The sequence below is a fragment of the Pelodiscus sinensis genome, chromosome 11 (assembly GCF_052426305.1).
Source record: "Pelodiscus sinensis isolate ZL-2025 chromosome 11, ASM5242630v1, whole genome shotgun sequence".
In the NCBI taxonomy this organism is placed as follows: Eukaryota; Metazoa; Chordata; order Testudines; family Trionychidae; genus Pelodiscus; species Pelodiscus sinensis.
Window position 1 is genome coordinate 45761511 of NC_143062.1, and position 21072 is coordinate 45782582.

The 21072-nt window shown below is 46.7% G+C and overlaps 1 protein-coding gene across 4 annotated transcripts in view; it reads right to left on the bottom strand.

The window, feature by feature from the left end:
• SLC25A26 (solute carrier family 25 member 26) overlaps positions 1-21072 on the bottom strand; it is a 155874-nt gene that overhangs the window by 9136 nt on the left and 125666 nt on the right. For all 4 annotated transcript variants that reach the window (XM_089781262.1, XM_089781263.1, XM_075938547.2 and 1 more), the window contains 2 exons: positions 12254-12323; positions 955-1019 (listed from right to left, as the gene is read on the bottom strand). In XM_089781262.1, coding sequence (XP_089637388.1) covers positions 955-1019; positions 12254-12323 — 135 coding nt within the window. The remainder of the gene's footprint in view (positions 1-954; positions 1020-12253; positions 12324-21072) is intronic.

A 21072-nucleotide genomic window follows, 5' to 3' on the forward strand; every position in this document is an offset into this window, starting at 1 on the left:
TACTCTGTACTAACGACAATCATTCAGAAAAACTGGAAAAGGCACCTCAGGGCAAACACTCTGATTACAGCTCTTGAAATCTCTAGGGCCCCTCCATCTTTCCACTCTACCCAATAGGCCATGCTGCCTCCTTTAGACACATCTGCTGAATAATGCTGCCCTAGGCACTCTTACACACACACAGCCATGCAGAGCACACTAAGTCCAGTACGGCACCACTCATCCGACGAGGTGCGAACGGCCAAGAGAAATGCCTCATTACTCTACCCAGGGATATGGGTAGCGCAGAGCTGTGACCCATATGGGGTAAATAACTCTGCCAGTGCAGCTCCTTAAACGATCACACACCTATACCAGTTGCTCACATTTTAACCCTCCTATGGCTCTAGACCTGCTCTGGGGTAGGCCAGATTACGTGCTCATTGAAACAGCAATGGCCCGCCTACATGAGCCCCCCTGCTTTTTGCCATCCTTGGCAGAGTTGCCGCAGTGGCCGCAATGGTTTGAAATTCTAGGGCAGAAAGTCTGGTGTGAAGCCTGCCTCTGGAGAGCAAGGCGAACACGCTCCTCTCATTATAAAACCTCCCAAGAATACACTGCTGCCTGGATTTTGAATGCAGGGAATTTGACCCCATAAAGAAATCGTCATTAAGACTTTTGCATTCCCTCAAGACAGCCTAGCACAAAACACAGTGACGTCTAAGATGGCTCCTTTGGGAGCGATGGGGAGGGACGTGAAAGAACAAGAGGAGCAATTAAAGGGCAATGTAACGCAACACCGGTTTTACCCGTGCCTGTTATGCACATCTACATACATTCCCGGCCGAACGCACAAGAGCAGAGGTCATTAGCAAGAGGTGTCGTGCTACATTTCATTTTGTTGCTACCGTGCAGAAGTTTTGGCACTGCAGACCACGCACCTGCCCCTCCGCTCAGTGTTCTTCCATCTCTTACCTTTGCCAGCATAATTCTTGTCTTTGCTACATCGAGAGGTGTGGTGACTGCAGCTGCAAATCCACCTGAGCATATTAAAACACCAGACACAAGTGAGACATTGTATGCTGAACGTGGGTGCCACCCCACAGACAATTCCCACAGCATGGGCCACCACCATTTCATGCTGATGCTTGCAGCATGCTCCTCAATTCAAAATCTGGATGTATTTGCAGAGTCTCTCTGGAGCTTTAGTATTTTGCATCTACAGGAAACCAGTTGTTGATTATTAGTTATTATTGTTACTATTTATCAACTCTATTATGGTAGCACCGAGGAAGGAGGGATGTGAACGACTAGTCCACTATCCAATAAGCAAATATTTAGCGGATAGTTGACAGTTTATCAGATAGTTGACACGTTGCTTCTTCCCCACTTGCTGCCTCTGTAAGATAGAGACAGCAAGGGGCGGGGAGGCGGGAGAGGAGAATTACCCTTATCAAGTAATTGATAAACCCATTAATCTAAATTGAACATCCGTACAAGGAACCCCAACTCTCACTGGAGTTCCATTGTGCAAGGTGCTGTACATACATAGTAAGAGACAGTCTGACCCAGTAAATAAGAGTTTCCATTTTAAATACCTGCATATTGTAAAGCAAAGGAAATTGCTTGCTCATGCATGCAGAGGGGAAATCAAGCACAGCATATGTTGCTGCCTTTTGAAATTGGAGTTCAGATCAGTTTGATAAACTATACCGGATAGGTACATATATTATTATTAGTTAATTATTACTACTGATTTGTATTGAAGGGGCACCTAAGAGCTCCAGCCATGGAGAAGGACTGTATTGTGCTGGGTGTTGTACACATTTAGCTATTGTAGTACGGATGCCCCATAAACAGTCAAACATGGTGATTAAAAATGTCCACCAGACACTCGCTCTGGATCTCAATAGGCAGGGTGTTTGGATCTGGAATGATGGGTACACTGCTAAAGGAAGCAGGAGGCCAGGAGTGGTTGGATGGGCCCCAGTGATGACCTCTCTTGTGGAGGCAAGCGAATGCTACTTCAGAAAGAAACAAAACAGAGTAGCCCAACATCTGTCAGCTCCGTCGGATTGTTGTTGGGGGCCTCTGCAAAGTGGCCAACCATCCAAGCTCTCCCAAATCTCTTCCCTTCCAAGTGAAATGTTTTCCCACCACTAAGCGTTTTCTCCTCCTGCTTCCCCCAACCCCTGGCACCGTCGTGACAAGCACCCTCTTCTTTCAATGCATTTCCACCCGCCCTGTCATTACCATCCTCAGCGCACAGGGCTGTCACCCAGAAGGGCTGGCCTAGCAGTGACTTCCTTGGTAGTAATTAGTCATCGAGGATGGAGCAGAAGCAATGCAACTGGCTTGATCTGCTCTCCAAAGAGACAACCAGCCTCCTGGAATCCCAGCTCTTGCTTACAGTGGTGCACATCAGCAGTAATTCCACTGAAGTCAAGGGACTGATATCGTGCTGCAGACCTAGGGATGTTGAAATGGGTTCACTCAAGTCAATGGGTAACCGCTGAAAACGTTAAGCTGGCTCTCTGCGCATACCGGGAGCCTGCATGTACCCATGAAGGTCAACCAATGAGCCCAGGCTGACTGTGTACACTGTTAACGCTTTCACATCCCTATGAAAAACCAAATCGCAAAGAACAAGAGGCAGAAGCTAACAGAATCCTTTCCCTTCTCTCTCTCACATGGGCCGCAGTTTCCAGTTCCACCGCTTCCTTCAGCTCCCATTGGCTGGATTGGCAAACCACGGCCAACAGGAACTGTGAGCGGCCATATCTGTAGGTGCCCAAGTAAACCAAGTGTCAGGCGGCCCTGCAGGGGTTTACCCTGGTGAATTGCAGCTAGCCCGTGGGCTGCTCATTGCCCACCCGATTTAGAATAACGACAGCCCCAATAATGCGCTTCATGAGCACAACCAAATAGAGAAATTCAACGCAGGTTTGCAGATGAGTGACTAGAATTAAAACATATAGCTGGTGGCAATGGGAACCACGTTTTATATAAGGCAATGGGTCTGACAAACCAAAATGCCGAAGATAATTGTAGAATAACCTCAGAAAGTTACTTTCCAAGAACAGTTTCACGGACACGCTACAGCTAATAAGGCAACAGTCCCATCTGCATTACAACTGTAACTGTGCCAAGGGACTTGGTTACTACCTGGCTGTCCCCTAATCTGGTTTATAAGTGGAATCAAGTAATGTAGACAGGACTTGAAGCCAAATATGAGTCGACAGCAGGAGTGGGAAGAGGTGGGGGTGGAGCAGGAGGGACAGAGTGGAGTGGAAGCAGGGTGGGGGCAGAGGTAGGCTTGCCAGATGGTTTAACAAAAAATACCAATCCCTCCCCCCTCCCCAAAAAAAAAAAACCACCGGGAAAAAATTCTGTTGAGGGTGAAAAAAAGGGGGGGGAGGGGACAAAAAAGTTAAGCAAAAAAAACAAAAAACAAAAAACCAAACCAGAACAGAATTGTGGAGCAAAAAAAATAATATTTATTTATTTATTTATTTATTTTAACCACCACCACCCCACCCCCCAGCTCCACCCGGTAAGCACAGGGAAGCCAGGGACTCGGGGGGACAGGAGCAGCGCACCTGCCACACTTTTGGGAGGCAAGAGCCACTGGTTGGCCACAGCTGTTGTTGAGGGAGGCATCACGTGGCCAGCTCGGTGTCTGCTGGTCACGTGGGCCAGAGCAGCATATGCTCTGCTCCTACCCCAGCCTGGCACCCCCCGAGCATGACACCCGGCAGGTGTCCCCGCCTGCTCCCCTTCGCTACGCCTCTGCCGCACTCCTCACTCCCCCGCCAGATGCGGCAGGGGAAAATTGTCCCCACTGGGCTTCTGTCCAGGAGGGCTCCCCTGTCAGAAATACCGGACTGTTTTTTTTACCAGACGCAGCTTGCAAATACCGGATTGTCCGGGTGAATACCGCACAGCTGGTAACCCTAGGCAGAGGAGGGGCAGGAAGAGGCAGGGTGGGAATGGGGCCTGGGGCAGGGGCATTGTTCCAGGCCCGGCCCTCCCCTGGGAATGGCCCTGCCTGTAGTGAGCCCAGTAGGCTGCACGTGGCTATTGATGCCTTCTAGAAAGACAGCCAGTCTGGATTTGAAGACACCCGGAGATGGAGAATCTACTACTTCCCTTGAGGAGACTAAATCAAAGAGCCGGGATTCGCCCCCCAAAGAGACTTGTACACTGGAGTCAAGTCACTTCTAAGCTCTGCTCCTCACAACAAACTTACCCTGAGAGAACTCTGTCGCTCGAGGGTCTGGAAAATACACATCTCTGAGCAAGGCCGGTGAGCTGGCCTGTCTCCCTGTGCAGACAGTGCCATGTCAACAGGAGGGCTCCCCCATCGGCACAGCGGTGGCCCCGCGGCAGTGCCATTAGTACCAACAGAGCTCCTTAAGTCTCTGGCTGTGCAGCATTTTCTCCAGCCCTCAAATCAGCCCCCTCTCCAATTTTCCAGCCCCCTTTCTCAAAGGTGAAGCTCAGACCCGTATGCACTCTAGGACTGGTCTCACTCACAGCACGTACAGAGGTAAAAATCACCTCGTGGCTCCGACTCACAACTCCCCTGCCTGCACGCCCCCAGGTGGCAAGAGCCCCCTTTGCCACAGCAGCAGCTGACGGGGAGCTCATGATGGCTCCCAAACCCTTGTTACAGTCAGCTCTTGGTAGGACACGACTGCCTTCTGTATTTACCTACGCCTGCACAGCTTTGCGTCTGGTGGGATGGCCAGCTGGCCCCGCCATCCTGTGTCACTGCCCTGTCCGCATCCTTTACACTCTGCCAATCCTTGTGCCACCTGCTCTGGAGCGGCAGCTGTTTTCGATCGACTTCCGCCTCATGGATGAAAATGCCAAACCGCATCCGGCCTAGCACCGACCGCTGCCGAACCCCACCGGAAACACTCCCATTCAGTGATAAATCCCAAGGGAGTGGACAGCCGCCGCAGGCCTCCTGACAAGATGTGTATGAAGGGGCTGGCTCCTCACCCCCAGATGGGGCGGGGCCTCAGGCAAAAGGGGCGGGGCTGTGGCACCTGCCAAATGCTGCCTGGGGCCCTCTCTAGGCAGCCCTAAGAACTGCCGGGACCATACGCTGTGTCCTCCGGCGGTGATTTAAAGGTCCCAAGGCTCTGGCTGCCGCAGGAGCAGCACAGCCAGGAGCCACAGACCTCTTTGAATTGCCGGGCCCGGGGAAACTGTACCCCTCCTTTTCTCCTCCTCCCCCCCCACAATCGGTGGGCCTGATAACTCCCCACTGGAAGCTACTTTTTGAGAGCTGCCAACCAGCTCTTAATCCTTGCAACATCTTATTGGCACTATAATGCTCTCAGAGCCCTCTGCCGAGCAGGTAGGGTTGCCAGCTGTCCAGTATTCACCCAGACAGTCTGGTATTTTCTCCTCCTGTCCGGTAAAAAAATTCAGAGAATACTAGGCACCTAAAATGTCCGGTATTTTCTGTTTTTTTTCCCTGGCCAGGAGGTGAAAATGCCAGGTACCTGGCAACTCTACAAACACTCAGCACCCGGCCTACCCCGCCCCCCAACAGCCCTAGCCCCCCGACCCCAGCCCCCATGCTTACCTGGTTCCGCAAGGTTGCCGGCACAAAATAGCTACGGACCAAGGGGAAGTTGTTTCCCCTGGGTCATAGTGCTCAAGCCCTCCCCTGTTCCTATCCCTGCACTCACTTTAAAGGGGACATGCTGTTTTATTTTAATTTTTTTTGCTCAACAACTTTGGTTCCCCCCTCCCCCTTTTTTTCCCCTTCAACAGAATTTTTTCCTGGTGGTTTTTTTTGGGGGTGGGGTGGGGGTGATATTTTTGTTTCAGCCATCTGGCAACCCTACAAGTGGCCCGGCCGAGACACAGGACCCATTGAAGGAAGAACCCAATCAGGGCAGAATACAGGAACTGGGGACCCTTCATCTCATCTGTAATGGTAGAATCCATTTAGATTTGGAGGCTCAGTACCTGCATACGGAAGGTCTTGAAATCAGATTTCATCCTGGCCTTGTCTGCCTTGTCCGGCTAAGGCGGCTCTCAGACCCTGCAGGTAATCTTGTCAGGGCTAATTAGATCAAAAAGGAGACGACAGGGACCTTCCACTTAACATGTAAAAAGCTCTGGTTAGCACGTCATCATTCCCAGGACTCGCTCCTCCATGCGGTTGGTGGCTGTCTCACAACGCTGCACTAATCATTAATGGGCATCCCCACGTATTTTTTTTAGGGCCTAGATCAAAAGGGCATATTTCATCAAAATTTTTCCGCTGCATTGACGTGACACTGCGGCTCTTTCGTAGACAGGATCGGCCATGCGGGAATAGGCCAGTGATCCCGCCCGCCCAGACCCCGCCCTCTCACACACAGATACCAGGTACGAGGTTTGGACACGGGTCCCGGGTAGCTGGAAGAAATGATGTTCGAGTGACGACACAGTAATCTGTCCTTAGGAGAAACTTTTGCCTAGCCCTCATCAGAGATGCCTTAGAGCAGGAGGTTTAGAGTTCGGGATTTCATTTACTTCTCCATTGTAACGATGCCTTATCTATATCAGGCTATGTCCACACCACCACTTACCCTGGCAAAACACATGTTGCTCAGGGGTGTGAAGGTTCCACCCTCCACCCCCAAGAGACTCCTAAATCCTTGTTATAGTCAACTCTTGGCAGGACACAGACTGCCCTCTGTCTGGATGTATGTATAGCTTAGTGTGTGGCTTGCCATCCAGGTCACTCTGTCACTGCCCCGTTACGCTGGCATAAGCCCTAGTGTGCCGTGTTACATCGGCAAGAGAGCTTCTCCCATGGGTGCTTAGGGGTGGCTTAATTACATGCCTGGGAAAACTCTCACCTGTCAGCATGGAGTGGCTACACGAGAGATCTGACAGCAGTACAGCTGCGTCACTACGAGCGCTCTAGTGTAGACATAGCCTAATTGGGTTTTTCAGTCCTACCAAGTTCTTCATCTCTTGCAGCAGTGAATGCAATGGGCTAAATGCTGCCGTGTTTCTAGACTTGTTGGCCTTCCATTTAGTTGAGTGTCTTCTTGTTCTTGCGATATGGGAAAGGGTAAACTGGAGGCCTGATTTATTTTCCTGTAACGTACTTCTCTAGCCTCATGAACACAGTGTCTAAGGCTCAGACCTCCAGAGGAGGAAGAACGAGTGGATGTAAACTGGCCCTGAACAAATTCAGGCTGGAAATTAGAAAAAGGCTACAGTTCTGGAACAGTCTCCTAACAGATGGTGCAGGAGCAAACCATTCACTTTAAGGGAGAGCTGGACAAATTTACGACTGCAGTTGTATGACAGGGTTCCTTGTGATGGTAGCAGACAAGGGGCACTCGTGATTGACATCTTATATTCCTAGCAGCTCATGTTTCAGAGTTTCAGTCACCCGAAGGGGTCAGGAAGGGTTCCGCTATGTATTCTGTGGCAGGCTTTGGTCTCCTTCCTCTGAAGCAGTGGTCCCCAACCTTTTGGGGCTGCCGGGCGCCGGGCCACACATGAGCTGGGCGCCCAGGGCACAAGAATGGCTCGGTCCGGCCCTGGTCACTAGGCGGGCACATATAAATGCCCCGGCGGGCACCACTGCTCTGAAGTATGAGAGATGGCCACAGCTGGAGGCGGGACACTGGACAGGCAGGCCCAGACACTGAGGTCTAAGCATTAATGGTTCATCCTTCCTCTCTACACTGTTAATTATTTTATATAGCTCTACCACGACCCTCCTCAGTCATTTCCTCTCCAAACAAAAGTCTCTGTATGTTCAGAAGCCTATAATTCTCTCTTCACCCACCCCTTCTATTGCTGCTCTATCTTCATCAAGACAAGCTCGCCAGAATGAAGCACTAGCCCAGACGCCACGGCAATAGCTTTCAATAGCATTTGCCGCCCCGCCGCTTTTGCATCCTGACATCTGAGGCAGACTCTCAGTCCCCCTCTGCTCTCTTTGTGCTATTCAAATAGCGACTTCCTTAGCATGCGAGGACTTAGAAAGTAAAGACACCTCTGATGGCTCTTTCCCTTCTATTCATAGTATAGACTCTGAGTTTGAGGTTTGACTTGAGTGTGTTACACTCTGACTTTCAGAAGGTTTGTTGGGATCCTTGTCAGATGGTACAAATTAGAGCAGCCCCATAGCTGCTCTAACCAGTACCTCTGGCCAAGGGGCCAAAGAGGAAGAAGAAATTACATGAATCAAAGTCCACAGGTGCTGCGCTAGATTATTAACAGCTGGCAAAGAGAGCACTTAATGTCTCATTGTTATTTATACTCCTGGCTACTGTGTTTGTGTATATAAGTGCATCAATTGTAAATACGTGTATGTGCAGAAACTAAAACAGACAATCAGGTCTCTCACAGATCTTTGACCTTAGTCGCTGCAGTTTCACAGGTGTTAATGGAACAGATGTTTTGGATGGAATTTGACATACTGATGCTGTCTCTTTTTTCGCCACAAAACAGTGAATTATGATTAAGATAGAAAATCTCCAACAATTTGTCTAGAACTAGAAGCCAAAAAAGGACTGCGTCTTCAGCTTGTTTGTTTGATTGCTGTGCCTGTTCTCCCAACCTCTAAAGTGTTTGGTCCAATTTTGTGGTGAACCAAAGTACACAAGGGAAGTAAGAGTTCAACATGCTCTCTCTGTCTTCGCACTAGTATTGTGGTATTTGGTAACATCACAATGATTACAAGTTTGTTGTTCCTTAAATAAAAGCCTTTTCCTCTCTTCCCAGAGTTTATAGTGTGGTGAATTATAATGACTCTAGTACAAAACACAGTTTTATTTACGGAGGGTTTGTGTCTCTGGCCAGAATCGGGTTTTCTCCACCCCTCCCCCGACCTCCTCAAAAATAGATTAAGTTTACAAATGTCAGCAGGCAGTTTTAGCTGCAGAATCCATTTATAGACTTCAGAAACAAGGAGCTACTAGTTTTAGCAAAGGAGCCAACACTGGTGTCAAGGTCTGATGGATCAACATAGGATGCCCTCCTATTACTCGTCTACAGACAGGGAGAGGGTAATCAAGAAAGGGCCTAATCTAAAACCTAGTGAAGTTAATAAAAAGACTCCTCTTAATCTCATTGAGCTTGGGATCAGGACCTAAAAACAAGGGGATGTGTGAAATATTGGTAGTGGGAAGAAACAAGGAGAAAAAAAAAGAGTAAAACAGGAATGAGGGACAAAAGCAGGGGAGGGGAAGGGCCGAGTGTGAAAGAAGGAATGTTTGCCATCTGCTCTCACATATCCAACAAACATTAGACCTCAGCCTAGCAAAGAGTTATGCCCATGCTTAACTTTATACATGGTGTGCAGCTTCACTGTAGTGAATTGCACTGAAACCCCCACGCTCCATGTGGAATGCTTACAGAATTCCACAGAAACGAAAAGTTAGTTCAAAACATGATGCTTCTGCAGAGACCATCAAGGGTAGTCTGACTAACTACAGTAAAACTCAGATGGTCCGGCACTCCTGATGGTCCGGCATCATCAGGAACCCGGAAGTGCTCCGGGCAGCCGGACCATTGGAGTTGCTCTGCCCCCCGCTTCTCCGATTCAGCCGCTGCTAAAACTGACCAGCGGCTGAATCGGGGAAGCCGGGGGCAGAGCAGCTGGGGTGCTGCCAGGTAGGTCCCCTAGCGCTGCCCCTCGGGGCTGTGGGACCAACCCAGCAGCACCCCAGCTGTTCCTGATTCAGCCGCTGCTGAAACTGACCAGTGGCTGACTCCAGGAAGCCCAGGGCAGAGCAGCTCTGCCTCGGGCTTCCTGGAGTCAGCCGCTGATCAGTATCAGCAGTGGCTGACTTGGGGACAGCTGGGGTAGAGCAGCTGGGGTAGAGCTGGGGTGCTGCCGGGTTGGTCTCACCGCACCAAGGGTTGGTCTCACCGCGCCAACCCGGCAGCACCCCAGCTGCTCTGCTGCAGGCGTCCCCGATTAAGTCGCTGCTGAAACTGACCAGCAGCGGCTGAATCAGGGACGCCTGGGGCAGAGCCGGACTATCGGAAGGGGGGGCTATGAGGGGTCTGGAGTGGCATCCCCCCACCCCACCCCAGATCCCTCATAGCCCCCCTTCTGATAGCCCGGCATATCTGATAATCCGGCACCCCCTGTGTACTAAAGGTGCCGGATTATTGGAAGTTTACTGTACTGTGAAAAGCTGAGTCTCCTGGACTAGTATGTAGGGCTCTGCCAATGTGTCCAGGGTAAACCGGGGATGCTTCACCGGACCAGGCCCTTACATGATATTTTCTTTTCATACGTGTTCCCCAGATGGTGACTTTGGTCACCAAGAAGCCAATAGGCCTAACAATTCTAATCACAACTACTCTGAGCAGAACCAAATGGACAAGGGAAGGAAGGATGATTTTGTGGTTACAGCACTAGACTGGGAATCAGAGACCTAGTTTGAATTCCCAGCTCTCCCAGAGACATCCTGGGACAAATCACAAGATCCCTTGGCATTTCAGAGTTTGTCTACAAGCAGCCTATGCATGGATTTAACTACAGCCATTTAGAAACAGATCCCATTAAATCAATAAAACCCAAGAACTCTTCTGTTACCCTAGCCACATCAGAGACGTTAAGTCAGCTCAGCTGTGGTGCTGAGAGCTGTAAATTTTTCACACCTCTGAGTGATACAGCTTGGTCAATCTAAATTTTTCAGACCATTCTTATAATTGATTCAGAAACACAAATTGTAATACAGGTTGAACCTCTCTAGTCCAGCATCCTTGGGACCTGACTGGTGCCGAGCCACAGAATTTGCCAGATAACAGGAGATCAATATTGTCTAGCAGCATTACCAACACTTCCACTGCTGACTGGGTTCTCAAAAGATATTTAGGGGTAAATTAGAGCCAAATAACAGCACAGAACAATGAGAACTAGGACCAGAGGCTGTAAACAAACTTTTTGAGATCGCAGGAAACTCAGGCAAATCCACGATCTGGCTAACTAAAAATATGCCAAATCACGGATGCTGCTGGACCAGAGGGATTCAAGCTGTACTAGCTGGTTTTGGATGTAAACACATATGTTAATATAACTGCAGCCCTGCTAGAGTTTGCACTGATTTAAATAAACCAGGGCAAATTCTCAATTCTCTATCTGTACAATGGAGATAATCACTCCTTGTCTTACTTAAAACAATTCAGAGAAGGGAATGTCTTTCACTATTTATATGTACAGTGCCTAATACCACAACTGAAGGCTTTACTGGGGACCTGATGTCTCTTGCAATACTACTAATACTAATACCTGGAGGTCAGAAATTTCATGTTTAATTCGGTACCAAAGAGATATTTAGAGCCTTATTTTTTAACAATTGAAAGACAATTAAAAGACCCTTTCCTGGTAAATCAACAGATCACCAGAACTGAAACTTACTTGTTATTCATCTCCAACTTCAGAAATGCTATTATTGCTTCTAAACAGGATTTATTCCTTCCATATAGTCTGTTGCCAATTTGGAACCTTAAACTGTATTTAACTTCCTTTGGGAAAAGCTCTGGCTATACATCTCTTAACAACTAATTTGGTTTTTCTATTAAGACAGTTTGTTGTTTTTCTTCTCTGTAACTGGTCAAATATATTGATGAGTCATTAATTAATGGACATTTTTAAAATTATTTTAAACATCCACAATAGGCTGAAGGCAGGCAAGAGGCCTGCTGAAGAATTCAATTAACTTTTGGCTTGTTTGGTAATAAATAGTGCAATATTGTATTCTGCCATTCTTTATTCCTCTGCTAGTGTCTGGAGACTGCCCAGATGTTTTGTCCTGCCTCCGGGCTGTTGCAGTGCTATCCTCTGCTCTCCTGACTCTAGTTAATCTGTGCTGCTGTCAAAACTGTCACATGAATGGTGAATCATGGCTTCTCCCTGCAATCACTTAAACCCCAGGAGACCAGCTCGGGGCAGACAGCTGCACAGACCCGCACCCAAGCAAAGCCTCTCCTCGTGGAGGATTTTACAAATCAACTCCAAGATAAACTGGAAGCCTGACTGACAGGTTCTGGGTTTTTAAGGCACAGAAATTTGTCAAAAACAAATTGGTTGTCTTTCAAGCAGACACCCTTTTCAGTGTTCTCCCCCCCAATCCTCCACTTTCTTTCTTCCAAATAACAAGTGGATCCATTTTCCTCTAAACAAACTAGAATTACAAAAGAATGTTGTTCTGCTGTACTTAATAGATTTGCACATTTTTCCCTTTCTTCTTGAGCCTTTCCCAGTATAACATATAATCCTTTGCACCTGCAAAAGCGCCACAGGCTGCCGACTGCCAAGAATCAACCACGTGACCCTGCTTCCACGACCAGAGATCCTGCATTTAAAGAGAAAGGAAAATAAGAAGTTATTAAATGTTTGAATCTATCTGATCCCCATGCGAGTTAACTCCAAAGATGGGAACTGAAGTGAAAAGCTATTTCTGTGGCATGTTTCAGTGATGTCATAAGTGATTTTTCCCAAGGAACTTTTGCACTCAAATAAGCAGCTGGAGTGAGAAAGATGTCGGGAACTGAAGAGGGCTTGAAGCAAATCGTTTAAAGGGATTCAATATGTCCGTATGTAAGCCTGCAGCAATGCAGAGTTGAAAATATTTCATGAAATTATTTTCTTGTTGGCAAATAAAATGATACAAAGCAGAATGCTAAAAAAAATACTCCCCCAATGTTATCAGTTCTGCCTAAAGGGTGCCTAGGGGGTGGAAGGCTCGGGGCTAGGGCAGTTCCAGACAGAGAGAGGGGGTACCCCCAGCCAGCCGCTTTCATCTGTCTAATGATTCTCTCTCTTTTCTGTATGGTTTGATGAGAAGCAATCCCATTCCAAGCACAGCCCATTGTCCTGGCAAAACCTAACTCTTACATATCCTTAAGTTATGATACAATATACTTAATTTGGTAGGCCTAGCTCTGACCTTTTAGGAAAAGCTCTTGAGCAGACAGCCAGACAAACACTCTCAAATATACAGTAGACTAGTGTTTCTCAACCTTTTTGTATGAAGTACTCCTTTAAAAAAAAAGTACCCCCAATACCTACAGTTTTCAGACACACACAATTTTTTTCTACCATTGCAACACATTTGTTTAAACAACGTAATTGTAGTCGGGCAGGCAATGACATTTTTGGTGTAAAAAGTACAAAAATAATAAAACGCTGTAAAACTTAAAACAAAAATTCCATTTTCTCCAATTTTCAGTTGTGTTGATGTACACTCCCCCACCCTTCCAGACTTCTCCTGAGTAACCCTAAGGGTACTCGTACCACTGGTTAAAAAACACCTCAGTAGAATAAGGACTAGTCTCTTGTGCTAGCCATTCTTTTCCCTACTGATTTGGAGGGCGCTTCCAAGTACAGGCTTTTAAGCTGACAGTATCCACAGTAGAGGGACAATTTTCCTTCTCCCAAACAGCGGCTTCATAATTCTCCAAAATCTTAGGCTGATCTTGGTTATTAACATATACAATTTGGATACATGCAGTTTTTCATGCATTTCGTCCCTACTGGAGAACGTGTCTGCCAGTTCTAAGATGAAGGGTGGCATCTTCAAAAGGGATTTAGGAGCTCAAAAACTCACATTTTCAACAGTGATGTAGGCTCCTAAGGAACAAAGTTACTTTTGAAAGTGGGCTGCAGGAGATACATACGTTTGACCTTTTCCCCACATATCCTTAAAACGTCATATGCTAAAACTTGGCATTCTGACCAGTTCCTGTGTGTTATTCACACACAGCAGATAGACAACAGCATGATCTGCTGGAGAAGGAGCAGGGAAAAGAAGGGCAGACGGTGAGGGATCTACCTAATGCTCACATCCTGAGCTTTTATGTGCCGCTAGAGAGAGTCAAGGTTACTGATGCCATTTCTATTACTTATTGAGTTCCTTTATGTAGTCTCAAGGAGGGAGCTGTGTGTACTTATACAAATGTTCAATTATGAATTAATCCAGAGGCTGCCCCATGTGCTGACATGCTGCATTTATCTCAGAAAAGCTACGCTGGATGAAAAGCTGTGCTGAAAAGAACCCATCTGGCGCTGCAGTGGAGTTATGCTAAAAAACAAAGACTCAGCCAAGCAAGGCAAATGGTGATTAATTCCCATAGACTATGGCTATAATTGACAACAGGTATTTGCAAAGAACCAAACCCAGTGGAAAACTGGGTAGTGGGGCATAGCGAGGAACAGTTCAATGAAATTAGGCAAAAGCAGAATGGAGGCTGGACACTAGGAAGAAAATTCCCTAACAGCGAGGGCTATTAAGCTATGAAGCAGTATCCCTAGGAAAGCCCTCTCATCTGAGTCATTTACAAACAGACTGGGGAAGGCACTCAAGCTCCCACTATAGGAAATAATCCTATATTGGGAGGGATCGGCCAAGACGACCGAATACATTTCCTTCCATCGCCGACTGGCGTGATTCACGCGGAGTTCCAAACCCGCACACGGGGAAAAAACACAATAAGGCAAAGGGTAGGGAGACCAAAAAGGGCAGGTGTTCTGGGCCAGCTGGGTAAGTGACCATCTTCTCCAAGCAGTGTTTCTTCTAATAAATTGTATTCTGCAGACAAAGCCTACATTTTGGAGGTCCCATGTAGATCTAGGTTCTGCTAATTGCCAGGGCTTTGCAGTAAGATAGATTTGTAACTAAGGCCAAGAGACTTCTTGTTTCTCTGAAACCTGCCTAATCAACCTATGGTGGTTTTGATCCCACTGAAACCGAATTAAGCACAGAAATCAGCAGGATCTCATGGAAAAGGGTGACAAATGCCTTAATGAGAAGGCCCTGTTCCAGCTAATACTCATATTCTCACTGTTAAACACCAAATTCAGTGCGACTATTCACTCCTGTTGGCAGTATCAACATAGTGCCTAGTGGGTTCCAATTGAGATCACAGAGCCATTTTCCTAGACACTGTATAGATGCACAATAGACACTTCCCACCCCCCCAAAACTTCCAGCCGAAATAAGACACAGAGAGGTGGGAGGGAAAACAGAGGCAGAAAAAAAAAAAGGGTGAAACAACTGCCTGAACAGGTTAGTGGGAAAAGCAGGATTAGAACTCAGGTCTCCTGACTGCCAGTTCTAGAGCCAATAGATCACATTACGTAAGTGTGAGCAAGACCATAGAAAGTGAAATAATCACGTTGCTCTTAAAAATATTTGTTCATTTACCATACTATAAATACACCGAATCATCATAACTACACGCAACAATTTGGTCAACTTGTTTCCCCAATTCATTCCTGTCTGATTGGTCAAGGCTTGTCCTATTAGAAAAAACATGAAATAATGGTGGGTTTCTTTTCAGGGCAATTCCCATTTCTACCAGCATTCAGAGTGTTGGAAAGCAAAGAGGCCACCATGCCAAGCCAGTATCATGTGTATTCTATTAAATTGATGACTGAATAGAAGACTTGTTTTTACTTCAAAGGACCCTCATACAAATCGCTCGCTCTTCCCTTATGAATAACAAATTGGAAATAAATCTTCTAGCTGAAGTGCCTGGAATCTCATGCAATCCGGGTGCAATCTGGCTTTCCAGCTTCATCTCATGCTAATTGTTTGTAAACACTTTGATGTGCCATGTACATAGAACTACGTGTACATCTTGGCACTGCATAAAACAACACGATGGATGTGTACTCAAGATATCCAGCAGTGAAAATTAGGGCTGTCAATTAATTAAAGTTAACTCAAGTGATTAACTCAAAACAAATTAACTCAATTAAAAACAGTAATCATGATTAATCACAGTTTTAATGCACTTTTAAACAAGAGAATATCAAATTAAATTTATTATACATATTTTTGGATATTGTTCTACATCTTCAAGTATATTGATTTCAATTACAACACAGAATAGAAAATGTATACTGCTCCCATCATATGATTGTTCTTATTACAAATATTTGCACAGTAAACAAAATAATTTTTCAATTCACCTCATACAAGAGCTATAGTGCAATTTATCATGATGGTGCAAATATTTGTAATAAAAAATAATCGTATAAAGTGAGCACTGTACACTTAACGTTCTGTGTTGTAACTGAAATCAATATAATCATAATTAATTTTTTGAAATTGTTTGACAGCCCTAGTGGAAAGTCATAAGAGAGCTACCACAGTGACACAACAACCTTGCAGAGAGAGGTCTTATTTTATATGTGGATAACCCCATATTTCTTATTCTCCTCTCCAATCCTGCCTTATACTGAACTTGGCCCATTGGCACAGACGCTCCAGAAAGCCCATCAATAGAAATCAATAGAGGCTGTACCTCTGTAAACCAGGACTCTCAGGTCTGGCAGCATCCATGCTCTGGCAGTACCACAAATGTCTCTGGACCAGAGAGGCATGGGGCTGGGAAACTAGTGGCAGCAGGCCAGCATCCAGCAGCCCCAGACAGCACTGGGAGCCCATGGCAGCCCTGGACGGCGTTCAGCAGCCCAGGGATGCTCCGGTAAGCATCCAGAAGCCCCAGTTTCAGGGCCAGGAGCCCATGGCAGCCCCAGCTGGGCCTGACAGTAGGGAGGCAATGGCCGGCCGGGGCCGGAGGGGTCAGCTGGGTCAGCAACAGAGCCAGTGGTGGGGAGGGTAGATGGGCTGGAGGGCCAGCAGCAGGGGACCTTCTCTGGTCCGGGAAATTCCCTCGTTTAGGACTGGTCAGATCCAGAGGGCGCTGGACCAGGAAGGTCGAACCTGTAGTGAGAACTATTATAGCTGAAGTGGAACTAACATTGGTATTGCACCTAGTAGACACACGCATCTGAATCCAGGACCCCATTTTGCTGGGAAGACTCACTCATAGGAGATAGTTTTTGCTCCAGCAACCTTCCAATTTAAATAAACAGGACAGAACAGTAAGATTATGATTCTATTGTATAGATGGGGGACAGAAGCACAGAGAGATTAAATAATTTGCTCAAGGAGAGCATAGCAGAGCTGGAAACTGAATCTAGACCTGCTATGTCCTAGTCCAGGACTTAATAATAAAAATAAATTATTATTTATATGGTTGTAACACCTAGGAGCTTTCGTCTCAGACTAGGACCCAAGGTGCTAGGTGCCGAACATAGTGAACAAAGACAGGTCCCTCCCCAAATGTGTACTTGGTCCTGCCGTGAGGGCAGGGGACTGGACTCGACCTCTCAAGGTCCTTTCCAGTGTTCTATAATTCTATGTGCATACAATGTCTTGAGAAAACACACTGGCCCAAGCATGGGACAAACTCCGTGGGTTAAGTTCTCTATGGCTGTGTCTAGACTGGCAAGTTTTTCCGCAAAATCATCTGCTTTTGCGGAAAAACTTGCCAGCTGTCTACATTGGCCGTTTGAATTTCTGCAAGATCACTGACGATCTCATGTAAGATTGTCAGTGTTCTTGAGGAAATACTGTACTGCTCCCGTTCGGGCAAAAGCCCTCTTGCGCAAATCATTTGCGCAAGAGGGCCAATGTAGACAGCACAGTACTGTTTTCCGCAAAAAAGCCCTGATCGCGAAAATGGCGATCGGGGCTTTTTTGCGGAAAAGCATCCTGCCAATCTAGACATGCTTTTCCGAAAATGCTTTTAACAGAAAACTCTTCCGTTAAAAGCATTTTCGGAAAATTATGCCAGTGTAGGTGTAGCTTGTTGGTATAGGCTTGTATGTTAATTGAGTTACACTCATGAATGCCAACAGTGAACTTGGCTCTATAACATAAACCCACCCCCATTCCAGATACGCTGAGAGAAAAAGAACAAAAAGTTGGTGTACATGCAACAGCACATTGCCCATGTTAAAAGTGTTGCACGCCCCACTCCCACCTCTATTCCAGCTTGATGCAAACTAACATGGCTGCACAAAAAAAACCTGGTTCAGGAAAACATCTCCCAGCCTTCGTGTCCCCCGCAGTGGCGCTCAGATACTATGGACCTCAGGAGGCCCATGTAAGTGTCTGGGTGACTAAAGTGTAGTTCAGAAAAGTGGATTAAAAGTTAAATTAACTTTATTTAAACCTGCTGCACTGCTGCTACCTGTTCATAAATACCTCCTCTATCCAGGAGAGAATGAATACGCCAGTTAAAAGTTCTTGGGGCTCATTTGGCGCTAGGTATTTGTGCAACATTTCAGGCCAGACTGATACCCTTACACTGAGTGGTGCTTTCCTCCAACAGCAGCCCACACATTTGAACAGCAGGTTCACGGATTTCAGTGGGACTAGCCATGGTCAAAGACGCAATAAGGAAGAGTATCACAATCTGGCCTTTTGTCTGTTAAACTGTGCACGTCTGTTTTGTCTCCAGTTTCAAATAATGCATCGACATGGCAGGGTTCTCCCGCTTTGTCAAACTGTCCCTGCAATACAACAAGAACTGACAGCATTTGTTTCTGTGCAGATGGTGCGGGATGCCTCGGACAGAGTCTCAAGACTGTGAATGACTGTGATTATGACACTAATTAAAGTACGTTTTGTTTGCAGAACAGCTGTTGGCTGCCCAGTCCGTTGGTGAGAAAAATGTAGCTGTTATACTAATGGAACGTGGCTGCGGACTGGCTGGAGGTTACATCATGCCTTGGAACGGGGCACTGCAAATTGCTTTTTGTGATGCAGCACCTAAGCAAATGGCAGACACGTTAATGTTATTCGATGATGAGTTTTAATCCCCAACGCAGCCCCATTACTCAAAGAGGGAGAGAGGCATAGTTCCCTTTAAGTTGTGCAGCGCACAAAACAATTTAGGCCCACCCACCTCATCTGCAGAGCTGCACAACGGCACTCACCACTCACTTTCCTGCTGGAAGATGAGCGGTGGTGGTGGGTTCTGGCGGGTAGCTGCCCCAGCGTTCTCTGGCTGGAACCAGGCGCGGTGAGGCTGTCCCTGCTGGGGCAGCCTCATTGTAGTCCCGGTTCCCACTCCGGTGGAACGCTGTGGGGGCCATATGGCGGGCAGCTGCCCCAGTGTTCTCCAGCTGAAGCCAGGGCGCGGTAGGGCTGTCCCTACTGGTGCAGCCTCACCTAGAGTTACCATAAACCGTAACTCTTCTTCAATTACAATCAGAGGCATTTTCAACTTGCTTGAACAAGGATTAGAGCCAAAAGCTGCAAAGCCTCCCCCAAGGGCCTTAACCCTCCTTCAGATCCACTGGGCAAAGGTGGGAATCGTTCCCTATGCGAGCCATGCCACTGTCTTTACTCAACCCCATATTTATGTCATGCCTAACATAGGGACTGAGAGTTCTGATCAATAGATATTGCTGCGCTCAAAGTCAGGAGTCCTCGATTCTGACGTTCGAACCCTAAATATTTGTCCTTAAGCTGATTTCCTATATTTCTACCTCACCAACAGGATAATTGAGGAAGCCGAAATTTCTTCCAAGAAGGATTTAAATAAAAAGACATAGGGTAAGATATCCTGAAACATGTAAAACCTACCAAGGGAAAGTATCTGTCATTGGAAGCAGAGAAATATCTGAGGCAGGCCCTGTGATCCAGCATAAACTTTCACTCCAAAGATGCGTCTCTGCAGTCTGAAAATCCTGTAAGAATGAGACGCATGGTACTTCTGAAGCAAGGTTCTGTAGCCAGTGCTCTATACATGGGACTACCTCTCACGTTACCTCAAAGCCAGAACTGATGCAGAAGGTAAGTGAGAGGGGGCCTTTCAGAGGATACACGTGCCCTGTTACCTGCACTGGTTGCTAGTTGACTTCCAGATAAAATGTAAGGTGTTGGCTTTGCCCTAGTAGCTGTAGAGGACCTAGTACTGGCCTATTTAAATGTTTGCTTCTCTCTTAGGCCAAGATGCTATCATGGCATTCAGCAGAAATGCTTAGCTAGAGTGACCTAAAATGTTATAACGGGACTATAACATTTACCCTGTTTGTTGCGCTTGCTGTTAACATTTCAATGAGCAATATAGAGTTTCTTCTTTTCTAGATAATTAGATAAGAAGGATTTTAAAAAAATATATATGAATATTCAAATCACTGCAATATTATACCTCTCTACATAGAGGGTTTTTTGGTAAATGTAGGCAATAGCATTGAACTTGCTTTTCTATAAACTAAGGGTGTTAAGTAGCAAGTAAATGACTAATTGTGTACTCAATACAAACTGTCTGGCTGCTCCCAGGGTGGGGGCTGGGCAGAAGTTGAACCCACCACCCTGTGGCCCCCAGGTGAATACCCTATCCCTTAAGCCACTCCAGAACCCACTCCACTTAGCTACCTTCCTGGGTGTCCCTTATCCTGGAGCAGGGCTGTATCGAGTACATGATTAGTTGATAAGGGGCTGCTGAGGCTCTGCAGGCAGCCAGGCTCCTACTACATTTAAACTACAGAGCTGCAGCGGGTGTAGGTCTGGGACCTGGCACAAGCCAGGACTGAAGTAGTCCCGGGTCGCGCCGGGTCCCCAGCTGCGCCTCTGCCTTTTAAATGCAGAAAGAGCCAGGTGGCTCTTACTACTTTTAAAAGGTGGAGCCACAGAACTGCTGTACCCTGCCTCCTCTGCCCACACCCCCACACCCTGGAGACAGTGCTGGGGGGAGCCAGCTTTTAAGCTGGCTCCCCCCAGCACCGGCTGCTGCTCCCCCCCCCCTTGCTGCTTCTGATACAGAGGAAGCAAGGGGGAGGAGGGGAGAATGCGAGTAGTCGACTCAATTACTCTTTTACATCCCCACTATAAACCAAGCATTATTTGTCTTCAAATAAAAATGTTGGATGTATTAAAACAAAGCCACTGTGTTTTCTTTACTTCTTTTTTCAATCGCTGAGAGATATGATTAAGTGAAAGGTATATTCATCAACTAGTTCCTACTGTGCGGACGGCGTTTTAAGATATGTTGATTCCAGCTACATACTTTGCGTATCTTACTTTTTCCTTCCCATGTAGTGCAGACCAGGACTAACAGATTTATTTGGGTATAAGCTTTTGTGCATCAAAATCACTTCATCAGAAGCCTGGAGTGGACCAAAAGCTTATACCCAAATACATCTGTTAGTCTTTAGGGTGCCACAGAGCTCCTCATAGTATTTACTATTGTGAAAGTGCTGTATTTATAATATGGCCAATGCCCTGCCAAAAGAACGAA